Consider the following 23,686-nt stretch of genomic DNA (forward strand, 5'->3'; position numbering starts at 1 on the left):
CAAGCATAATATAAGCAAACTTGGTGATGTTGAATGATGATGATAACATATGTAAAGTTTCTAGTCCACAGGTGATATAGAATATGTGCTCAATAAAAAAACTGTCCTGGTCATAAAAGTTCTTAAAAAAGTCAAAGGATAAAAGCGAAAAAGCCCTAGTTTGTTCATCTCTTATAAAATTTATGTTTTTTTTTTTTTTTTAATTTATTTTTGGGACAGAGAGAGACAGAGCATGAACGGGGGAGGGGCAGAGAGAGAGGGAGACACAGAATCGGAAACAGGCTCCAGGCTCTGAGCCATCAGCTCAGAGCCTGGCGCGGGGCTTGAACTCACGGACCGCGAGATCGTGACCTGGCTGAAGTCGGACGCTTAACCGACTGCGCCACCCAGGCGCCCCATAAAATTTATGTTTTATTACATTTTATTTTCATACCTTTCTCTCACACTTGACTGTAGACTTTTTAAGATTTACATTGGAAAAAAGTATCATTACCAATCTACATACTTAAAAGTAGAATGCACTTAACACTTGATAAAACATTTTATTTAAAAAAGTACCTGTATGATGTTTGGCATGTCGTAGAAGTTGCTTCTGGAGCCTGAAGAGTCGCCCACAGGAGGGATGAGGACATACATATTTCTTCTTCAGCAAATGCTGATACTTAATGTGGTGCTAAAACAGTAAGAGAATAGAAAGAGGGATAAAAATTAAGGCTTCTTGAAACCTTGTTCCTTTGCTAAGTCAAAAGTGCTAAAGAAAAACCAAATACTCTGCATATGGATGGGGGGAGGGAGCAGTATAATAAAATAGTTAAGAACACAGGCTATGGAAACAGATCTGGATTCCAATCTGGGTCCATCATTCATGAGCAGTGTGACCTTAGGAAGTGTACTTAAATACTGTAAGCTACAGTTCTCACTGGCAAAATGGAGACAGTTACTGCCCTAACAATACCAACTGCATTATCGTGAGAATATAAAGATCATGTATTATATAACGCTGAATGCAGTAAATGGCCTATAGCAAAAGAATAGTACCAAACGTTACTATAACAGAACCAGAATCAGAAAGTGAGGGCTTAGTCTCTCTTGCATTATATTTGCTGCTAAACTAAAAATCAAACAGGCCATTTGTCCTTTTTTTACAATGTTTATTTATTTGAGAGACAGAGTGAGAGTGAGTGTGAGCACAAGTGCACAAGCAGGAGGGGGCAGAGACAGCAGGAGAGAGAAATCTCAAGCAGGTTCCGTGCTGGCACTGTCAGCGCAGAGCCCGACATGGGACTGGATCCCACAAACCGTGAGATCATGACCTGAGCCGAAATCAAGAGATGAACACTCAACCGACTGAACTACCCAGGTGCCCCCAAAGAGGCATTTCTTAAGGTTTAGTAATAAACATTTCACTTTCATGTCCTCTGCTAGACCTAAATATAAGCTGAATCTTTAATTCATTTTTAAAACTCTACTAAAAAAGAACAAAACCCTAAAAATTTATTTTAATTAATAGATTTTATTTTAAGAAATCACTGATCTGAGTTGCTAATTTTATTTTTATTTTTATTTTATTTATTTATTTTTTTCAACGTTTATTTATTTTTGGGACAGAGAGAGACAGACCATGAACGGGGGAGGGGCAGAGAGAGAGGGAGACACAGAATCAGAAACAGGCTCCAGGCTCTGAGCCATCAGCCCAGAGCCCGACACGGGGCTCGAACTCACGGACTGAGAGATTGTGACCTGGCTGAAGTCGGACGCTTAACCGACTGCGCCACCCAGGCGCCCCCCTGATTTTATTTTTAAAAATACACATTAAAATAAAGTCTGTTCATCTGTGTCTCTGGTGTGTTGGTAAAATCATCTATCAGAAGTATTTACACCACAATAGGAAACACTGGACTATTTCAAGGAAATCCTTTTTTTCTGCTATGTTTTTAGACATTTTTCTTTTTTTTTTTAATGTTTATTTTTGAGAGAACGAGAGCATGCATGAGTGGGGGAGGGGCAAAGAGAGGGGGGACGGAGGACCCGAAGTGCACTCTGTGCTGACAGCAGAGGGCTCAATGGGGCCTGAGCCCACGAACCGGGAGATCACGACCTTAAAGCCAGACGTTTAACCAACTGAGTCACCCAGGTGCCCCTAGACACTTTTCTTGACATTGTACGTCAATGATAAAGCCTGCACAAGTTCACAAATTATAATATCTCATGAAATATGAGAACTAGTAATGGAACCTAACCTGAAAGGCTGCCTTATGTAACAACTTACTGACCTGCAAATAGCGAGGGTGAGCAAGAACGGTTCCACATCCTTCCATCTCACAACGGACATACTGGATTGGAGGCTTTTTTCTATGATCAGTATGTAGGAGATATGTTAGCAAACAAAAAAGAGGCACTCTGCACAGTGACTTAATTCAGTGCATTATAGGGGACAGCAATTTTACAGCACAAAGAATTAAAATCTCTTTACCAGTATACAGCTTGCACAGAATTTATGTTAGAAACAACCAGAAACGGCCAAATGTTTGATAAAGAGTTTAAAAAAAATTGGACAAAATAAATTAGAACTCCCCAAAAGGTAAAGAAGCATTAAGATTTTTTAAGACCCTGCAATGGAAATAAAAACACAGTAACTTTGCATCAAGGACATTAATAAAGTTGCATTTGAGAAATTTTTAAATAGGCATTCCTGCAAGGTAATTGAGAGTAATTATGTGAGTAAAGTGCTTACCATCAGGAATAAGGAACACAGTAAGGGTATAAATTACTTACCTCCGTTTGGGTAATCGTGGACTTTTGTCATCTTTTCGCCTTCTTCCTCTCCTGTAATTAAAGAACAGAGTAACTACCCACATATTCCAGATTGAAGCTTGGAGTGAAGGATGGCTGAAGACATGTACTCAAGACCACAGAGAAGGTGGCAGAAACAAAGGATACCCCATAATAGACAGAACCAAAGACATATCTGACAAGCCAAACAAATAGGTCATTCTAAAATAATTTCACTTAAATAAATCTGCACAAATACATACTTTTCATAAACTATACATTACCATGGAAGATTTGGATAAACCTCAAGGTTACTACTTGAAGAGTTGTTTCAGTAAAAAGTCTATCACCTAAATTTAATCAATTTAAAAAGTAGAATCGAGAGAGTCCATTATCTAAAACCCCTGAGAATATAAACTCTACTCTCCTTATACAGAACCAAAAGCCTAAACACTTAAAAAAACAAAATCTTATTTCTGCAACAGGCAATGATGGCTGGACAGGAAGTCAAGATTCTTAAATCACTTGCCTTACTTAATCTGCCCTTCTTTTGAGGCTCCACATTTGCCATACTTTTTTTGCTCTTACCCTGCCTCCCAATGGCTCCCATCTTACCCACTCATTTAGATCTCTTTAAGTATTGATTTGATTTAAATTTAAACTTTTCAAGCTTTTGAGTCTCTCGAATGAAACTGTCAGCTGCTTGAGGCAGCAATATGTACCTGTCAATAACCCTCCTCACACTCCCACCCTTTTTTTCCCACTAGTGGCTTCAAAATCTGTTAGGTTTCCATTTTTAGTAGTAATTGCCTACTCACTTCCTAGGAGGTTCCTCATCCTCTCTAATTTCATTCTCTTCTTCTTTCACCTCTACCTCCACTTCCACTTTAATTTCTTTCTTCTCTTTTTCTTCTTTCACCTTCCCCGATTTTCTCCGTGGTTTTGGGGTTTCCCTGAAAACACAAATGCATTTCAACACTGGTATCCAGCAAATGATCTTTTCAAGGGGACCTGTGACAACGGGGTAGAATCTGTGATTATCATTGGTTTACTATAAAATTATGATCCTCAGCTCATGAAATCTGATTTGCAGTCAATTGTTCCTCACATGCATGGTAATGATACATACTTAAAGTTGCTTAGGCTAACAATACCCTAGAATCAAAATTCACTATAGTTATAAACAGAAAGACAAAAGTAAAAAATTTTAAGTATTCAGACAATTATGGTATCTTGTTAAGATAAACATGCAGACATCCAATAATTTGGATATGATCAATATAAAGTTCTATATAAATAGAAGAGAGGGCTGTGTGAAGGAGTTAGAAGATCATGTTCAATTTGCAAAACAAGTACATAATTGCTCATTTAAAATGAAGTCCATACCCATTAGTTTAGTAACAAGGCAAAATAAAAGCACACAATAGTGCTTTCCTAACTTATTTTTCATCGACATGTCTGGAGTAAAATCTGAGACGTGCCTTTCTAAGTGGGGTTTGTAGGTCTCGTCTCTTGGGTCGTCTTTGAATGGTATTTCCTCTTCACTGATTAGCATCTCTTCTTCTTCCTCCTCTTCCTCATCACTACTAAAAAGAAGCAAAAAGAGATTAGAAATTCTAGTTGTAAGGATTATATCTGACTGGATTTTATTTGCTAATTTATTTAGAGGTACCAGAAAGTCACAGTAAGTTATTTAGAATTTTCATCCTTACGGTCTAACTGGATGCAATCTAGCTATTCTATCCTCACAATAATAATTAGAACTAAAAATACATTACTTCATTAAATCAAGGTAAAGTGATGACTGCTCAATGGCACTAAGAGTTAAAGAACAACTGACTTTATCATACTGTGTGTAGTCATCTGACGATCTGCTCTATCAAAGGAGATCAACCAAAAAAAATAATAACTCACATGACTTTATCATGGAATATAAATTTCAAAAACCCTAGTTAGTCAAAACATCTACATTTCCCATTAGTGGCTAGCATAAAATAAGCCAGAATACAGAAGGTACTCAAGACATGCTTTCCAAACTGGGTAAGTAAAGATTACATGGTTAAAGCTTTAATTAAGAACAAAGTGGCATCTAAATACCAAAACTGAAGTTAATTTTTTGTAACAGTTCCACATTCTTTCAAGTAGAAAACAACTTCTGCATGTGCTATATGTCCCCAAGGGTTTAAATATGACATATGAAATTTCTTACCTAATGCCACCTGGAGACTGGTGTTCTTCTGCACCATCTGGAGAAAGCAAGCAAAACAGAACTTTATGGATATTGATATTTTGTCTCTGCAGCCAAGAGACTCAAACCAAATTACTGCCTGGAAGAACTATACAAAAGAAGAGTATCTGCAAATTGTCTAAAAGGAGCCCTATATCATCAGACCTACCCTTGACAGTTGTTCAACATTACATTTAAAATCAATAGGCAACTGGTTATTAGATCAGCACACTCTACTTGTACTGTACCATAGTCAAGTTGATCTGTATTTGGTTCTGACTTGCAGATGAGCTGCAATGAACCAGTCTTCGACCTAGAGCTTCGGGTGTTCTCTGTGTCATGATGCCGAGAAACTGATGTCCTGCTACTACTGCGCCAGCCCCGGCTAGGCCTAGTTGCAGCAACGGAAACTTCTTGAGGGAGAGCAGAATCTCCTTCTTCCTCTTTCTCTTCCTTAGGATCTAGATGAGAATATATACCATTACTTATGGTTAACTAATAACCATCTCAGTATATCTACTATTGTAAATACAGTTAATAAAAAAGAAAGTAAATTTTTTTTTCAGGAGAAAAGCCCCTCAGATTTTTGCTGAAATAAGAGAAACAGGAGAGGAAAATTAGATGAAACTTCTCCTTATTGTCATCACTCTAAAAAGAAAAAAAAATTCATGTCATAAAGTAGTAGTCTTATATCATATCTAGAAAAAAATGGAACACTAAGACAAGTATGCAAAATATACCAAAGTAATTCAACTAGAATTCTAGCCTTTACATCCAAGATAAAAGAAACTAAATTAAGTGAGTGGTCCCAGAAAGATGGCTGGAACTTCTTACAGAAGCACAAGAAAGAATCACAGGTCTAGATGTGTTAACAACCAAACAACGCTGGAAGAAATTGCTGAAGAGAAATTCCATAAGAAAAATGCCATCCCTTGACTCTTTTCAATAGTTCTTAGAACCAAACCATGAATTTCAATTAATCTATAGCATCAATGGGGCACCTGGGTGGCTCAGTCGGTTAAGTGTCTGACTCTTGATTTCAGCTCAGGTCATGATCTCTTAGTTCATGAGTTCGAGCCCTCCATCGGGATCTGCATTGACAGTGCAGAGCCTGCTTGGGATTCGCTGTCTCCCTCTCTCTCTGCCCCTGTCCTCCATGTGCACTCGCTCTCTCTCACAAAAATAAACAAATATTAAAAAAAAAAAAATCTACAGGGCCTATCATGACAAAGTCCAGCTCCAGTGTTGCTCTGCTTCAGTTTTCCTGAGATGCTGTGTACAGGTATACACACAATGTTACTGTTACCCTAGATTTTCTTCATGCTTTAAAGGTGAATGAGGTGATGTAGGACCATTCCCTCCTGAGCAATAAAAAAAAACAAATAAAAAGCTTAGTGTTAGAAACTGGCTTTCATCCCTAGAGTAGCTTATTACTATGTTAGCATATTAAAAGTGAGCACATTTTGACTATGCTTTATAATAGAAAAGGCCTTTCTAAGAACAACACAAAATTTTAGTAACAGTTGTATCTAGGACTATGTAAACATAAAAATTTTCTGCATGGCAAATTCCACTAAAAGCAAAGTCTAACAGCCCAACAGAAAAAAGCCAGCAAAAACATGTGGCTTTCACACAAACAGGTCAATCCTCTCAGGAGAAACTCAAATGAAAACAATTAGTGTGGTACCATTGTTTCCGTCATACTGGCAACGATCCAAATGTTTGACAACAGAGTATTGGCAAGGCTGCAGGAGACAGTAACACAGATGACAGCATGTGCACTGGCAAATCTCTATGAAGGACACTTTGGCAGGATCTACTGAAATTATAAATGCACATCCTTTCACATTAACTTCAACTAGGAATTTATCCTACAGAATTGCAATCACATTTATGAAATGACTTGTGTATAGTCATCAAAGCACTGTTTTTAGTAGTAAAAGAGTAGAAAACAGCAGGAGGGGCTTGGTTATATGAATTATGATACATCTAGTCAGTAGGCAACTGCATGGAAATACTTCCATGACACTTCATTATGCAAAAAAACCCCACATCCATGTAATATCCAAGTATTATATAGGTATACATTTGTTTTTTATATAGAAATAAATATACATGCAAGATATGTATCTTATATATAATAATAACACTTCTGGAAGGGCATACAAGAAATTGATAAATACTGGTCACTTCCAGAGAAGGTACAAAAATATGTCCAGTAATTCTAAGTATCTACCTGGGAAAATAAACTGGCAGCGGACATTCACTGTAGCATATTTATAACAGCTAAAGAATGGAAACGACCCATCCCTTCAAGATGATGACCCATACTGAGTAAGAGAATATTCAAATAAACTATGGTTTATTACTAAGATGGGATATTATATAGAGGTATATGTAAAGAATGACATGGAATTATTGGTAAAAATACTGTTAAATAGAAATTAAGCAAAATGTAAGACACAAAACTATATCTAACATGTTTTTTAAGATATGAAAAATATAATTTCCTCTACTGTGGAACAAGGTGGTGACTGGAGTCTATTTCAGCTTTAACATACTCTGAAAATTTTATGAGAATATATTGAGGAAATGGAGTAAAATTAGTTTGAATTGTAGAGAATAGCAGTGGGAACTCCTAAAAACCTGACATAATTTTTATATCAGAAATGCATTTCCTTTCAGTTTTCTTTCCCACTCATTATTGCCTTTCTCACTCTTCTCATATCTGAACTATTTTAAGTATCAAAATATGAAATAATAATAAAAAAGGGTTAGATTTTAAAATATCTTCAACTATCTACAATCCAATGAGTTTTATCCATAAGTAACTGGAAGGTCAAAGACAACTTGTTTAAAATCACAAAGCTAGATAAGCAGACCCAGATATAAAAATCATGTCTTGAGACTTCTCCATCTAGGTCATGAGTGCTTTTAAGATACATCAATTTCTTCAAAGAAAGCAATTCAACATCCTCCATAAAGTATTATAAGAATAATGGAGGGGTGCCTGGGTGGCTCATTTGGTTAAATGTCTGACTCTCGATGTTGGCTCAGGTCATGATCTCACAGTTTGAGTGCTGTGTTGGGCTCTGTGCTGAGTGTAAAGCCTGCTTGGGATTCTCTCTTTCCCTTTCTCTCTGACCCTCCCCTACTTGCTCATGCACCCGTTCTTCCTCAAAAAAAAAAAAAAAAAAAAAAAAAGTAAATAAATATATATGTATTTACTCAACCCAATGACACTAACTTGGACTTTAAACCCATTCCACTTCCTGTAAAGCTTTTTTCCTTCAGTATGAAGGATTGTATGGCCACATCTTCTCATGCTATTCCTCTTGTCCACCAGAGAATTGCTTATTCTTATAAATAAAGCATAATAGCCTGGTTTGTGGAAAACCACCCCATTTCCCCTAAACTCTATAAGAAAGAAAAGAAACATTATCAGAGTACTGTTAGCAAAAATGTACCTCATCAGAAACACACACACACACACACACACACACACACACTGCCAGAATCAACTTTGTACAAACTCTGGAAAATACTCAAACATGTTACAGCAAACACGTGAACACTAAATTAAAAAAAAAAAAAACAAAAAACAGAAACAGATGAGTTATACAAGACATTTAAGGAAATCTTGATCAAATTACTTATTGAACATAAGCTAAAGGAAACAGCCTTTAAAGATGACAAGACAAAGAATACAGTGTTTAAAAATATGGTCAAAAAGCTAAAGGGTTTAAACCATTGACAAATAACTAACAACAATCAGGAGAATAATATGTCAACAAATAAAGAATGCCGATAAAGAAGTAGTAATTCTAAAAAATCAAATTCTGTAGCTGAAAGTGTAACAACTGAAATGAAAAACTCACTAGGGGATTTCATTAAACGGATCTGAGGAAAGATGAATCAGCAAACTGTAAGGTCAAATAAGAGTATCCAATTCAAAGAACAGAAAGAAAAGTAAACAGAGCCTCCTAAGATACCCATGGGACCATTAAGCATACTGACTTAAGCATACACATGAGAGTCCTAGAAAGAGAGGAGAGAGTGGAGCAGAAAGAATATTTGAGGAAAATAAAAGCCATCAGTTTCTCAAAATTAGTAAAACATGAATGTACACAAACAGACATTCCATGAACTCAAAGTAGGACAAATTCTGTGGAACTGAATAAAGGAAACATTTACAGGGGAGCTGGATGACCCAAGCCATACCACTCTGTTGCAACCCTTTGCAGACCCAAGAGAAAGAGATGTACCAAGCATTCCCAACAGAAAGAATCCTAGTCTACTACCTAGCAGGAGGAAGATTTTTCCTTGCCTGGCAACAGCCCAGCCAATGAGACAGAGTCACAACTCAGCCAATGAAAAGCTATTATATTTCAAACTCCCGGTTTACTCCATTGGACTCTGGCCCCCCAGCCCCCACCTCCACCCCTTCCCAGAAGTTCCTCTCCTTTGTTTGAAGGACTTGCCTATCACTTGTTATTGCTTGCTTGTCCAGAATCGTAAATCCTCTGCTATTCCTGAGTAAACCCATTTTCCTGGTAAAACAGTTGGGTGTTATAGTTTTGGTTTTTTTTTTTTCAGTTTATTTATTTATTTATTTAGAGGGGGAGAGAGAGAGAATCTCTCTGACAGGCTCTGCACTATCAGCATGGAGCCTGATGCGGGGCTTGAACTCATGAACTGTGAGATCATGACCTGAGCCAAACACCAAGAGTCAGACGCTTAACTAACTGGGCCACCCAGGCACCCCTTGGCTGTTTTACTTTTAAGGTCAACAACTCAAGAGATCCAAGCCAAGACACATTACAATCAAACTGTCAAAAGCCAAAAGACAAAGAGAGACTCCCGAAAACAAAACAGTGTTAAGAGGAGTGACTCATCAGGTATAAGAAATGCTCAATAACATTAATAGCCTATTTCTCACCAGAAACCATGGAGACCAGAAGGCAGAGATACCATATTTAAAGTGATAATGTCAAGCAAGAATTCTATATGTGGCAAACTATCCTTTCAAAATGGAGATGTTCTCATATAAACAAAAGCGAAGTTTGTAGCTAATAGACGTGCCCTGCAAGAAATGCTACATAGGGTGTCTTCCAGGCTGAAACAAAAGGACACCAGGAAATAATTCACAGCCATATGAGGAAATAAAAACACCGTAATTACATAAATAAATATAAAACAGTATTATTATATTTTTGGTTTATAACTCCTCATTTTCCCCCTACTTAAAAGTGTATAAAACAATAATTAAAAACCTGTGTTAATAGGCACACAATATAGAAAGATTCCAAGTACTGGTTTCTTTTTGCTTAATAGTTCATTCCTTAATCTATCTCTTTTCTCTCACTTTTTAGTATGGAGCAGTAAGAAGAAACCAGACTGCACTTTCCACGCTTTGCTTGGAAATCTTCTCAGCTAAATATACAAGTTCCTCACTTAGAAGTTCTACATTCTACCCAACAGAACATAATTCAGCTAAATTATCTGCCACTTTATAACAAGGATCACTTCTCTCCCACTGCCCATTAATATGTTCATCATTTTTTTCTAAGGCTTCCTCAGATTGCCTTTAACTTCTCTATTTCTCCCAACTTCTTTAAGGCAATACAGGCTGCTTTTTTGATTAACTGCCTCAGAATTTCCCCAGCTACTACCCATTAACCAAAACCACGTGTACATTTTAAGATATTTTGCTACAGCAACACCCCACACTTCCAGTATCAAACTCTGTTATTTGTTTTCTAGGGCTTCCATAACAAATTACCACAAAAGACCTATTTATCTGCAAAGATCCTATTTCCAAATACATTACATTCACAGGTACTCAACATCTTTTGGGAGGAAACAATTCAACCCATAGCAAGTGGCTCCACTAATAGGAGACAAAGTAGACTTCAAGTCAAAAACCATTACGAGACAAAGAATACCCACTGTGTATTAATAAAAGGATCAATCAAGAAGATATGATTATAAACCTATACACACCCAATATATGAAGTAAAAAATGACAGAATTAAAGGGAGAACTAGCCAGTACTAAAATAAGATAGAGACTTCAATACCTTACTTTCAGTAACGGATAGAGTAGCCAGAAGTTCAATTAGGAAACAGAGGACTTAAGCAACATTATAAAAAAAATAATTAGACCTAACACATATATAAAAAATCCTTCACACAAAAACAGAATATACAGTCTTCTCAAGTACACACAGAAGATTCTCCAGGGTAGACCATATGTTAGTCCAAAAACAAGCCTCAAGAAATTTTAAAAGACTGACATCATAGAAAGAATGTTTTCTGATCACAATGGAATGAAACTAGAAATCAGTATCAGAAAAAAAAAACTAGAAAACTCAGACATATGTGGAAACAACACACTCTTCAAACAACAAAAAGGTTAAAGAAGAAACCACAAAGGAAATTAGAAAATACTTAAAGATGAGTGAAAATGAAAACACAACATAGTGTAACTTATGGGCTGTAGCAAAAGCAGTGCATGGAGGGAAATTTAGATATAAATGTCTACATTAAAATAGAAAAAAAAAAAAACCCACATGTCTAATCAATAATCTAACAACACCTTAAAGGAAAAGGGGAAAAAAGAAGCCAAAGCTAGCAGAAGGAAGGAAATAAAGATTAGAGCAGAGATAAATAAGAAAATAGAAACCGATAGAGAATGGAACCAATGGAATTAGAAGTTGGCTCTTTGAAAAGATCAAAGAAATTGACAACCTTTAGTTAGACTAAGAAAAAAAGACTCATATTACTAAAATTGGAAATTAAAGTGGACATTATTTCTGACCTTACAGAAATAAAAAGGATTATGAGAACACAATTAACAACTACATATAAACAAATTAGATAAACTACATGAAATAAACAAACATCTAGATACACATATACTAAAACTAACTCAAGAAGAAACAGAAAATCTTAACACACAAGTGAAGACAAAAAGTTGGTAATCAAAAACTTCCCAATGGAAAAAAAAAAAAAAAAGGCCAGGAGCAGATGGTTTCACTGATGGATTCTACTAATCATTTAAAGAATTAACACTATCCTTCTCAAACTATTCCAAAAAAGTAAAAGAGGAGGGAACGCTTCTCAATTCATTCTGTAAGGCCATCATTACTCTGACACCAAAGACAAAGACACCATAGGAAAATTATAGACCAATATCCCTTGCAAACCAAAGTCAGCAGCAGCAGCACATTAAGACTATGAAGCATGTTAACACTAAGATCAAATGGTACGTATCCCAGGATTATGAGGGTGGTTCAATATATGAAAATCAATTAGTATACTATACCACATTAAAGAGAATGAAGGGGAAAAAAACCCCACACAATCATCTCAAATGATGTAGAAAAGCATTTGACAAAATTCAGCACTTTCATGGTAAGAACACACAGAAAACTAGAAACAGAATGAAACTTCAACCTGATAGAGGGCATTTATCAAAACCCCAGAGCTAACATACTCAATGCAAAAGACTAAAAACTCTCCCTAAGATCACAACAAGATAAGGATGCCCTCTTTCTCCATTTATTTTCAAAGTTGTATGGACAGTTCTAGCCAGAGGTTAGCCAAGGTGGGGGAAAAAGGCACCAAACTGCAAAGAAAGAAGTAAAACTATCTCTATTTGTGGATGAAATGACCTTATTTCTGAAGAAAATTCTATAGATTCTGCAAAACAACTACTACAGGTAACAAATTTAGCCAAGTTGTAGAATACACATCAACACACAACAATTAGTTGTTTTAAATATACCAGCAATGAGTAATCCAAAAAGGGGAATAAGGAAACAATTCCACTTACAATCCAATTAAAAACAATAAAATACTCGAACATAAATATAGCTAAGATGTTAATAGTCCCCAAATTGATCTATGGATTAAATATAATCCCTATCAAAATCCCAGCTTCCTTTTTTGTAGAAATTGACAACTTGATCCTAAAATTCGTTATGAAAATGTAGGGGATCTAGATTATCCAAAACAATCTTGAAAAAGAACACAGTCACAGGACTCACTTTGTTCTTCCCAGTCTTATAACTTATTACAAAGCTGCAGTAATCCATCAGTGCCACTGTGTGGCACTGGCAAAAGGACAGACGGAATGACCAATGAAACTAACTTGAGAGTCTCAATATGAACCCATACATCTATAGTCAACTGATTTTCAAGTTTGCTGAGACCAGTAATGGGGAAAGAGCAGTCTCATCAACAAAGAGAGCTGAGACAACTAGATATCCACATGCAAAGAATGAAGTTGAACCCTTACCTTATACCATATATAAAAATTAACTCCAAATGGATCAAAGACCTAAATATAAGAGCTAACACTAAAAAATCTTAGAAGAAAACCTATAGAATGGGAGAAAAGTATGTACAGGTATTAATTCTGATAAGAGCCTAGTATTCAGAATATAGAAAGATCTCTCACTTGAACAAAAAGACAAACCACCAACTAAAAAAATGGGCAAAGGACTTTAATAGACATTTCTCCAAAGAAAATATACAAATGGCAACACACACACACACACACACACACACACACACACACACACAGATGTTCAATATAAGTCATTTATGAGATGCAAATAAAAACCACAGTGATATTATATTACCACTTCACATACCACTAGGATAGCTTTAATAATAACTTAAAAAGAAAACAACCCAGGGGCACCTGGGTGGCTCAGTTAAGCGTCCGACTTCAGCTCAAGTCATGATCTCACGGTTTGTGGGTCCAAGCCCCAAGCTGGGCTCTGTACTGACAGCTCAGAGCCTGAAGCCTGCTTTGGATTCTGTGTCTCCCTCTCTCTCTGCCCTTCCCCTGCTCGCACTCTCTCCCTCTCAAAACACAAACATTAAAAAAAATTAAAAACAAAACAACAACAAAAAGCTCCCAGAAAAAACAGATGTTGGAGGGATGTGGAGAGACTGCAACTCTTGTACATTGTTGGGGGGAATGCAAAATGGTGCAGCCACTGTGGAAAGCAGGTGGCAGTTCCTCAAAAACAAACAAAACTACCATATGACCCAGCAATGCCACTCCTAGGTACAGTCCCCCCAAATTGAAAACCAAACAAATACTTGTATATGAATGTTCATTGCCGTACAATTCAAAACAGCCAAAATGCGGAAGTAATTGAAATGACCATCAAACACTGACTGAATGGATAAAGAAAAGGAAGTATATCCATACAACAGCATATTACTCTTGAAATACTAATACATACTAACACCTGCTACAACACGGATGAACAATGAAAATATTATGCTGTACAACAGGAGACATGAAAGTCGAATATTGTATGATTCCACTTACACGAAATATTCAGAATAGGTAAATTCAGATTAATGTTTTAAGGTAGTGAGGTAAAAGCAGATTAATCTTTGTAAGAGGCTAGGGAGAGGGGTGTTGGGGAATGACTATTATTTTTAAAAATTTTTTAACGTTTATTTATTTTTGAGAGAAAGGGAGAGACACAGTGTGAGCATAGGAGGGGCAGAGAGAGAGGGAAACAAAGAATCCGAAGCAGGCTCCAGACTCTGAGCTGTCAGCACAGAGCCCAACGTGGGGCTCAAACTCACTAACTCTGAAATCATGACCTGAGCTGAAGTCGATGCTTAACCCACTGAGCCGCCCAGGCTCCCTGGGGAATGACTATTTTTAATGGGTACGGGGTCTTGTTTGGTAGGGATGAAAATACCTGGAATTTGATAGAGATGACGTTGCACAACATTATAATGTACTAAATGTCACTAAACTGTGTGCTTTAAAATGGTTAATTTTGTTGGGTGAATTTAACCTCAAAAAACCCCTAAACAAAAGGCACTGTCAGGTTTCCAGAGTAGAAACTGACAACCAAAGGATAACCCACACATATGGATGAACAATCATGACCAGATAGAAAAGAACCAGGTTTCTTTTGTGTAGTACTTCAAAGATAATTTCTAGCTGTTTCTTATAATAGCAGTTGACTTTGAAGAGGCTTCTTGACATATAATAAGAAAGAAGGAAAAAAAACCCACAGTAGCCTAAGACACAACGACATTCTTGAAAGAGGAAGAAAAGAAAGAAAGGACAAAAGAAAAATGGTTGATACTATGAACTGAGACGAAATCATACTACTGGCAGGAATGTTTCTTCTAATTCTTCTAGGTAGCAGAAGATGAAATGTAACAGTGATTTATCTCAGTCCTATAGCAACAGATAATTCTTTCAAGTAAACTAACTCATCAAATTCCAAAAGATGATAGCCACTTCATCATGATAAAACACTTCTAGTCAGAAGGGCTATCCCAATATGATCTGGTTCTCCTTCAGGTTGCCCTATTTTTCGAACTGAAGCTTAGAGAATTAAATCTTGACTTGTTCAAGATTACAAAGCTAATATTGATTGGGGAGTGAAACAGGGAATGGTTGGTTGGTAAGCTGGGAAGAAAAAGCACAGTCAAGGTCTTCTCATTTCTTTTTAAATATTTACTTTTTTTGTTTTCTGGAAAACTAACAAAGTTAAATATTTGACAAGCATTAAGTACCTGACAGTATAATTTTTTCAAATTTAACCTTATACTCTGCCAAGTAATTTTTATTCTTGTTTTTATAGATGGGGAAAGCAAGTAACTAACTTTCCCAGACTCAAAAATTAAGCTGTGGAGCTGGAATTTGAACTCAGGTACATCTAAGTCCAAAGTCTATACTCTTTCTACTGAATTATTCCATGAAAGTGAATTTTTAATCTAAAACTGCACATGGCATTTGTTTCAAAATAGAGGAATAGAGGGAATTGTTTGATTAAATACCAGAACAAAGCTGAAAGATTTTCAAGCTTCAATTAAGAAATTAAATGATTAGTATATTTCTTCTTTTAACGTTTACTTATTTTTGAGAGAGTGAGCGAGCGCAAATGGGGGAGGGACAGAGAGAGAGGGAGACTCAGAATCCGAAGCAGGCTACCAGGTTCTGAGCTGTCAGCACAAAGCCTAATGTGGGGCTTGAATTCATGAACTATGAGATCATGACCTGAGCTGAAGTCAGACACTTAACCGACTGAGTCACCCAGGCACCCCTGGTTCGCTCATTTAAATCAATGCAAATGTTTGTGTGTGTATATGTGTTAATAGTTAGATTTTTCTTTAAAACAACCAACCAACCAACCAAACAAAAAACGCAAACATTTATTTATTTTGAGTGGGGGAAGGGCAGAGAGAAAAAGAGAAAATCCCAAGCAGGCTCTGTGCTGTCAGCGCATAGCCCCATGCAGGGCTCGATCCCACAAACCATGAGATCATGACCTGAGCTGAAATCAAGAGTTGGATGCTCAACCAACTGAGCCACCCAGGTGCCCCTTGAATTAGATTTTCCTTTCTTGTTCTAGTCATGTTCTTCACTGCTTATTACATCTATGGTTTTATTTTTTTACCTATTTCAGGGCAGTATCAGCCCATGGAGCACTGAGAGAAAGAAAATAAAGGATAAAAAATACTAATGAGCATTCATAAAATTTATACAGATATTAAAATTTTAGGGGGCGCCTGGATGGCGCAGTCACTTGAGCACCCGACTCTTTATTTCTGCTTAGGTCATGATCCCCAGGTCGTGGGATGGAGCCCCATGTCAGGCTTTGTGCTGAGAGTGGAACCTGCTTAAGATTCTCCTCTCTCTTCCCCTGGCCCTCTCCCTAGCTTGTGCTATCTCTTAAAAAAACAAACAAACAAACAAAAATTAGGTCAAAAATGCTAGAATCCCAAACTAAGCTATTAATTTTCAAAGTACAGTCATCAGGTGAGTTAGTTCTGTCTCTTAAAAATATTAAGAAGCTTTGCTTAGACAGAGGTTTGAGAAAGTGAAAGGATACATTCTCCTTGAAACTGTAGCTCTGAAAACTAGTGTTCATTAACTGGACAGTCTCCATAGCTCAAAATTTAACATTTAAGTCTGAATAGATCTGCCTGGACTCTAAAGGATGAGTAAGTGCTAGCTACGTGATAGAGGGGAAGTGGGAAGGAGGAGCACGTGCAAATGTCATGAGATGCTCAGTGATATGTCATGAGATGTCCATGCTCAGTGTGGAGGCTGCTTGGGATTCTCTCTCTCTCCCTCTGCCCCTCTCCCCTACTCACATGCTCTCTCTGTAAAATAAAAAATAATAGTAATAAAAAAAAGGTCCTTGGAGGATTTTGGATTTTATCCTAATAGCCACAGAAAGGCAGTGGAAGATTTTAAGTTGGAATGTGGCATGATGAGATTTGTAGTTTTTGTGTTCATTCTGTTTGCAAGCTAGAGAACGACTTTTGTTGGGCTAAGAGTGAATTCCAGGAGACCTAGCTAAAAGTCTACTGCAATACACTAGGCAACAAATAATAGCTTGAAAAAGAGTAATAGCACTGGAGATGGAAAGAATTGGAGATCTGCAAAAACACTTAGAGGAGACAGGCCTCTAAGGATAGACGGGGATAGAGAGAAGTATCATGGATTTAGTTTCTAGATTTATGACCTGGACAACTGAATAGATGGTCAAAGTATTCACAGAAAAAGATCAGGTGTCTTTTACTCTTTTGAGGAAACAGTAAGGAGAATATATGTTCCATTTTGGATAAATTAAATTTGAAATGTCCGCAGAGTGAAAAAAATCAATGAGCCCAAAGTTCAGAGGAAGGAGTCTGGGCTACTTACCTACAACTGGGAATTGCCATTACCATGGTTGATTACAGTGCTATGATCCAGATTTAGCAAGGTCCACATAAAATGATCATTTTCAACTTTTAGAAAATGTTATTTTTAGCTATTCCCAACATTTGGCTTATTCACTGGTTTCTCTGTTCCAGAAGTAGTTTCATATGGTAAAATCTATTTAAAAAAATTAACCATAGAACGATTTTGCTTTGTTCAGTCTTTCAATCCATTCTCTCCTAAGTACTCTTTCATATTTTGATGGTAAAATGTAGTGCAGCAGAGTATCTGGGCATGTAAAGAAAGTTATACTAAAGTATGGGTGTAACACTGACACTGAGGATAAGAAAAGGAAAAAAGCACAACAGTGCTGCAGAAACAGAAAAGCTCAGAGTTATGGGGGCACAGAAATATTACAGGGAGAAATTTGGTCCACCTAAGGAACACTGTGAGCAATAAAGCTGAGAAAGTATAATTCATCTACATTGTAGAGGCTCTGGATCCAAGCCTAAGAAATCTGTAGTTAGACAGGTAATAGAGAATCTCTGAAGGTTACAGAGTTAAGAGCTACATGACCTGAATGGAGACCAATCTGGCACACAATGGATTCATAAAGAGACATGGTTTGAGAGTTGCAATTTAAGGAGATCGGCTGGGATGCAATTGTATATTTAATTTTAATAAGGACTTTAATTAAAAATGCTAATGGAAAAAGGTTGATAGGTTGAAGTGGGAATGGGGTAGGGGGAGGCACAAAATGAGCAGACCTTGAGCAGGGTAAGATGTAGAGGTAAGGAAGAAAGGCATCATGGATTACTTGGCATCTGCCCCTGTTATTCTACTGAAACTGCTATTGTTAAGGTTTCCAATGTCTTCCATGTAGTTAAGTCTAATTGACATTTTTCAGTTCCCATCTTATCTTCTGACAGTTGGTTTTCACGGTATCACACTTTCTTGGTCTTTTTCCTACTTTCCTAGTTTCCTGTCCCCAGTCTTTCCTGGTAGCTTCTCCTCCTCCTCCAACTGTCCTTTAGATTTAAATGCCACAGCTTAATCCTAGCATCTCACCTTATTCTACATTCATTCTCTGTAATCTACTCTTGCCTGTATCCATCATAAGTAGTCACCTTCCTTGGGTTTAAAAAAAAAATTTTTTTTTAACATTTATTCATTTTTGAGAGTGAGAGAGAGAGAGACAGAGCATGAGTAGGGGTGGGGCAGAGAGAGAGGAAGACAGAATCAGAAGCAGGCTCCAGGCTCCGAGCTGTCAGCACCGAGCCCGATATGGAGTGCGAACTCACAGACCGCGAGATCATGACCTGAGCCAAAGTCAGGCACTCAATGGACTGAGCCACCCAGGCACCCTCCTCGGGGTTTTAATATGTACTCAGTATAGTGAATGAGAGCCGATGGTGGTGCTTTAACAGGGAGGCACTGTCCACGCACAATAAAAGGGTTGCCTTTTAATAATTAAACTACAAATCAATACACAATGAAAATGCAGCACTACACAAAGTCACCTAAAAATGGATCTAGCACTTGGGCCAATCTACTTAATGACCAATAATAAGGAATATTATCATGTGGCTGCCACTGTTCTAAGTAGTCCATGTATATCATCTCACAATGAATTCTCAAAATACTCCATTAAGTACTTCTTACATACTTTCTTAATTTTACAGACAAGGAAACGGAGACATGGAAAAGTTAAGAAAACTCCCCAAAGTCACATGGTAAATTCCCAACAAAGCAGAGTTCAAGTTCAGGTTGTCTGATTTTGAAGACTGTGCTCTTCAGCCATGATGCTCTTACACTAAAGAAACCCTGAACTCACTTCTGTCCTTTGCACACACTTTATCATCGCACTATGCATCATCGTCTTTGTATAATAAGTAATATACACCTCTATATAATATCACTTTGGTTGTGATGTTACCGTTCCTTTAAAATTGCTTTTGCCAAGGCCAACAATGCTGAGAGGGGCTCTTACCTTTGTGTGCCATGGACTCCTCTGGGGATGTGGTAAAACATATATGCCTCAGGATTATTGGTTTTAAGTGTATAAAATAAAATGGGATTTTAAAAGACGGCTTACAAAGAAAACTGTAATGGAATATAGCTAATCCACAGACCCCTCGAGCTAAAGCTAATGGATACTTTGTTTTTAATCATGGGCAACCTTTCAGTAGCACTTGCCACTACCCTTCCAGCTACCTTCTTCTAAATGAGTTTTTTAATGCTTTTTATTTTGAGAGAGAGAGAGAGACCACACAAGTCAGGGAGGGGCAGAGAGAGAGGGAGAGCGAGAGAATCTCAAGTAGGCTCCATGCTTAGTGCAGAGCCGAAAGAAGGGCTCGATCTCAAGACCCTGAGATCGAAGTCAAAGAGTCAGACCCTTAACTGCCTGAACTACCCAGGCGCCCCTACCCCCTTCTAAAAGTTAAAACTCTTTGCCTTTCCTTCACTTCCACCACTTTTTTTCCTTCTTGGACTTTTCATCCTTCTCAGTCTCATCTGGGCTCTCCATACCTTACTTGAAATAGTGGTGTTTACTGGCCTGCTTCTCTTCTCACTGAAAACACCTACACAATCTCATCCATTCCCAAAGTTCAATTAGTATCTAAAAGTTAAGACTTTTATAACCAACTACCTATTGGTCACCTCCTCTTTAATTTCAAGACTTGTGAGACCCTCAGTAGAGGACATAGCTAAGCTGTGTCCAGACTCCTGACGGAGGGAAACTAAGAGATGATAAATGGGTGTTGCTCTCAACTTGTCATAATGTGTTTGAAAACAAATACAGTGGTCAAACACCATGGTTCTGCCTACACCTATAGGAAAGGATGCATGAGCTATCAAGTAACCTGATGCTAGGAAATGCTGGCATCATATAATTCTCCTTCTCACGGAATCTCTTTTTTAATACTATGTCCACCAAGCAACTCTGTAATCACTTGGTCTTATGGCACAGTGCAAGATTTTTAGTGACACAGAAAGGTCCAAAACAACTGAACATAAAGAGAGTTTTGGTGATGATACAGAAGATGCAAATTTGACACAAGCAGAGGTCTGACAGGCACTTTTGCAAGTGAGGTCTGCCCTTCTGTAAAGCTGCCCAGAGGCTGCCATATTATTAAGAACTTGCCCAGTGGAGGATGAGAGACCATGAGGAGGAAAACCATGCTGCTGGCCCACAGCCAGCACCGACTGCTTCACACGCCAGTGTGGCCATCTTGCCTCGCCAGGCCCTTTCAGCTGTTCTCTGACCGCAGCTGCCCGACTAGCCCAGGAGAACAGCAGAAGCATCCAGCCAACTGGAAAACAACATGGGATAATAAACTATTCTTTAAGACACCAATTCGGGGCAATGTGTTCTAAAGCAAAAGACATAACTATGAGTCTCCATTTGCTCATCTATAAAATGAAGGATTAGAGATAATCCCTAAGATCGTCTCCAACATAAACGTAAGAGTTCACTCTTTCACTCTTCACATTCGAGGATGCAAGAAACAAAACAACAGAAACAGATTTAGTGGGATGAATGTAATTAACATAGAGAGGGAATAAAAGGAATATTAGAATTAACTACAGTTTTAAGTTTTAAATAGTGTGCAGGGGACTTCTAGTTAAACAGCAGATTGAATATATTTTTTTGGTCTGCTTCCTTCTAAAATGTCACTAAAATGACAGAGAAGAACTAAAAATGACTAAGAATCACAAAGTTAAAGGAACACAAAAGGAGACAACAGCCCTATGATTTCATTTCAACAAAATTTTAGAAGACCTGAACCAGGATAGTGATAAAGACTTTCACATCAAATAGAGTTTAAACTTACACTAGGAGGCTGGGAAACAAATCATAAGTTAACACACACACACTTAGCCACTTCAGAAAGAAATAGGAATCAGAGTCACAGGGTGCCTCTGAAAGAGGGGATGCTAAGACTGAAAAGAGAGCAGTTGGAAGGTTTTAAAAGTTAGTTTCAACACGCGGTCCCTTTTATCCTTTGCTGCCATCAACCACCCCTCTGAGCAGAGGTTTACTATTTAGGAAAAGGTGAACTAGACAGGCCCTGGCATCAACAGTTTCAGGTAAGGGCAGAGTTGAAGTATTATTAGAGAACAGTGGTAATTAAATGGAACCAAAAATAATAAATGTTGAGGACCCTCCTCACTGACCTCCCACCCAACACTACAACCAGAGATACAGAACTTCTCTCTGATGAAAATGAAATGGCCCATAGAAAGACTATGCCCACATCATCTCTTTACAGGGGACAGGAAGTCTAATCCGTGCACAGACTTCCCAATCACAGACTTTACTCTAAAAATCAAAAGAAAGTTAGGGAACACCAAAAACTTGACAAAAATCTCTTGAGAGGCTAAATAAACAAATGGGAAAAACAACTTGAAAGAAATGGCAATTCAGGGAACAGAAAAAAATACATATACACAGAAACATACTTGTATATTGAGAGGAAGTAAGTATGTCATTAAATAGTAATACATGAAGAAAAAAGCTCTTGGAAAATTAAAACTATGATAGCAAGAATTAAAACCTTTAAGAAAAGGTATTAAGCTGAGAAAATAAAAGTAGAAAGGGTTAAGAAGAGGGAAAAAAGAACAAATTAAACAGAGAAAGCAAAAGCAACAGTTAAAGAAATAGGAACATAAAATCTGCTATAAATTGAAGACATGCATTGTAACTTAATTTAACATCATTTATGTGTTAATTTCATTTATCAACTAGGCTAGTGTGATGCTGTGATCTATAAGAAAAGTATGTATGGTCTTCATCCACAAGCTCCTAACTCAGAGTTGCCCAAACCCTTCAAAAATCCTAAGTGTTAAAAGTGTTTCTGGTTATGTTAATAACGTGACTTTTGGATCCTACCTAAGGAAGGGGGCTGGCTGCCAGAGGTTGAACTTTTAGTCTCCCTCCCCACTTCTGGAAGCCGAATGGAACACCAATGGACAATGATTTAATCAATCGCAGGAATTATGAAGGCTCTATAAAAACCCAAGGCAGGGTCCAAAGAGCTTCTGGGTTGGTGAACACGTGGGGATCTGGGGAGAATGGCATGCTCTGAGAGGGGAGGGAAGGGAAGTGTCACCAGATAGACCCTAAGACCTGCCCACTGGCTCCTACTCTTTGACCTCTGTCTAGCATTTTTTCCTTAAGCTCTCCTTTCTAGCTTATCTCCTAACTCAAATGGAAACTGAAACCACCCCTCAAGCAATAGTAAGTGCCCTGATAGACCTCCAGCCAGCCCAGACCACCCAAGCCATTTGAGCGTAACTCCCTCTTGTAACAGACTAGCACCTGTGCACATGGACCATGGAGTAACCTCAAGAATGACCAACAACTATTGTTACCTAATTATAAAACTAAAATCTCCACCCAGGGAGAAGCCAAGCCTCATTTACATAACGTACAATGTATGTACAGACATGTTCCCTTAAGGCATATATGTGACCTTATACCCGTCTCTACATATGACAAGGCTTCTCTATCTAAATATTCATCCTAACCCTAAATAAAAGGAACGCATTTTGGAGAGTCACGGCTTTGGAAGTTATTCCCTGTGATCACCTTATTTGTTGCAAATAAAGTTTCCTTTGCGCAACAACTTATGTGGTGTAGTTTCTATCTGTGACTCACCAAGGAATAAACTCATGTTGATTCGGTTGCAGAAGCTTCTCACCCCTTCCTTCACATCTTGCCCTACAGATCACTTTCACCTAGCTGTTTCTGAGTTATAATACACCAGTGATCTAGTAAGTAAAATGTTTCTGAGTTCTGTGAGCTGCTCTAACAAATTAGCTGAATACAAGGAGGGGGTCATGGGAACTTGTGATTTATAGTTCAGAACAGGTAACAACCTGGACCTACTACTGGCATGTGAATGGAAGTGTGAGGGGATAGTCTTGTAGGACTGAGCCCTTAACCTACCAAATTTGATGCTATTTCCTTATAGACAGTAA

The 23,686-nt window shown here is 37.7% G+C and overlaps 1 protein-coding gene across 2 annotated transcripts in view; it reads right to left on the reverse strand.

Annotated features, from left to right (window-relative positions):
- ZFP91 (ZFP91 zinc finger protein, atypical E3 ubiquitin ligase) overlaps positions 1-23,686 on the reverse strand; it is a 46,295-nt gene that overhangs the window by 6,934 nt on the left and 15,675 nt on the right. The window contains exons 3-9 of one of the 2 annotated variants that reach the window (XM_027045566.2): positions 5,248-5,460; positions 4,982-5,018; positions 4,254-4,355; positions 3,591-3,725; positions 2,776-2,826; positions 2,274-2,352; positions 559-673 (exon numbers count right to left, since the gene is read on the reverse strand). In XM_027045566.2, the coding sequence (XP_026901367.2) occupies positions 559-673; positions 2,274-2,352; positions 2,776-2,826; positions 3,591-3,725; positions 4,254-4,355; positions 4,982-5,018; positions 5,248-5,460 (732 nt within the window). Of the gene's footprint in view, positions 1-558; positions 674-2,273; positions 2,353-2,775; positions 2,827-3,590; positions 3,726-4,253; positions 4,359-4,981; positions 5,019-5,247; positions 5,461-23,686 lie in introns of both variants that reach the window. The other variant, XM_027045565.2, reaches the window with a different exon arrangement.

Source organism: Acinonyx jubatus, chromosome D1 (genome assembly GCF_027475565.1).
Source record: "Acinonyx jubatus isolate Ajub_Pintada_27869175 chromosome D1, VMU_Ajub_asm_v1.0, whole genome shotgun sequence".
Classification (NCBI taxonomy): Eukaryota; Metazoa; Chordata; class Mammalia; order Carnivora; family Felidae; genus Acinonyx; species Acinonyx jubatus.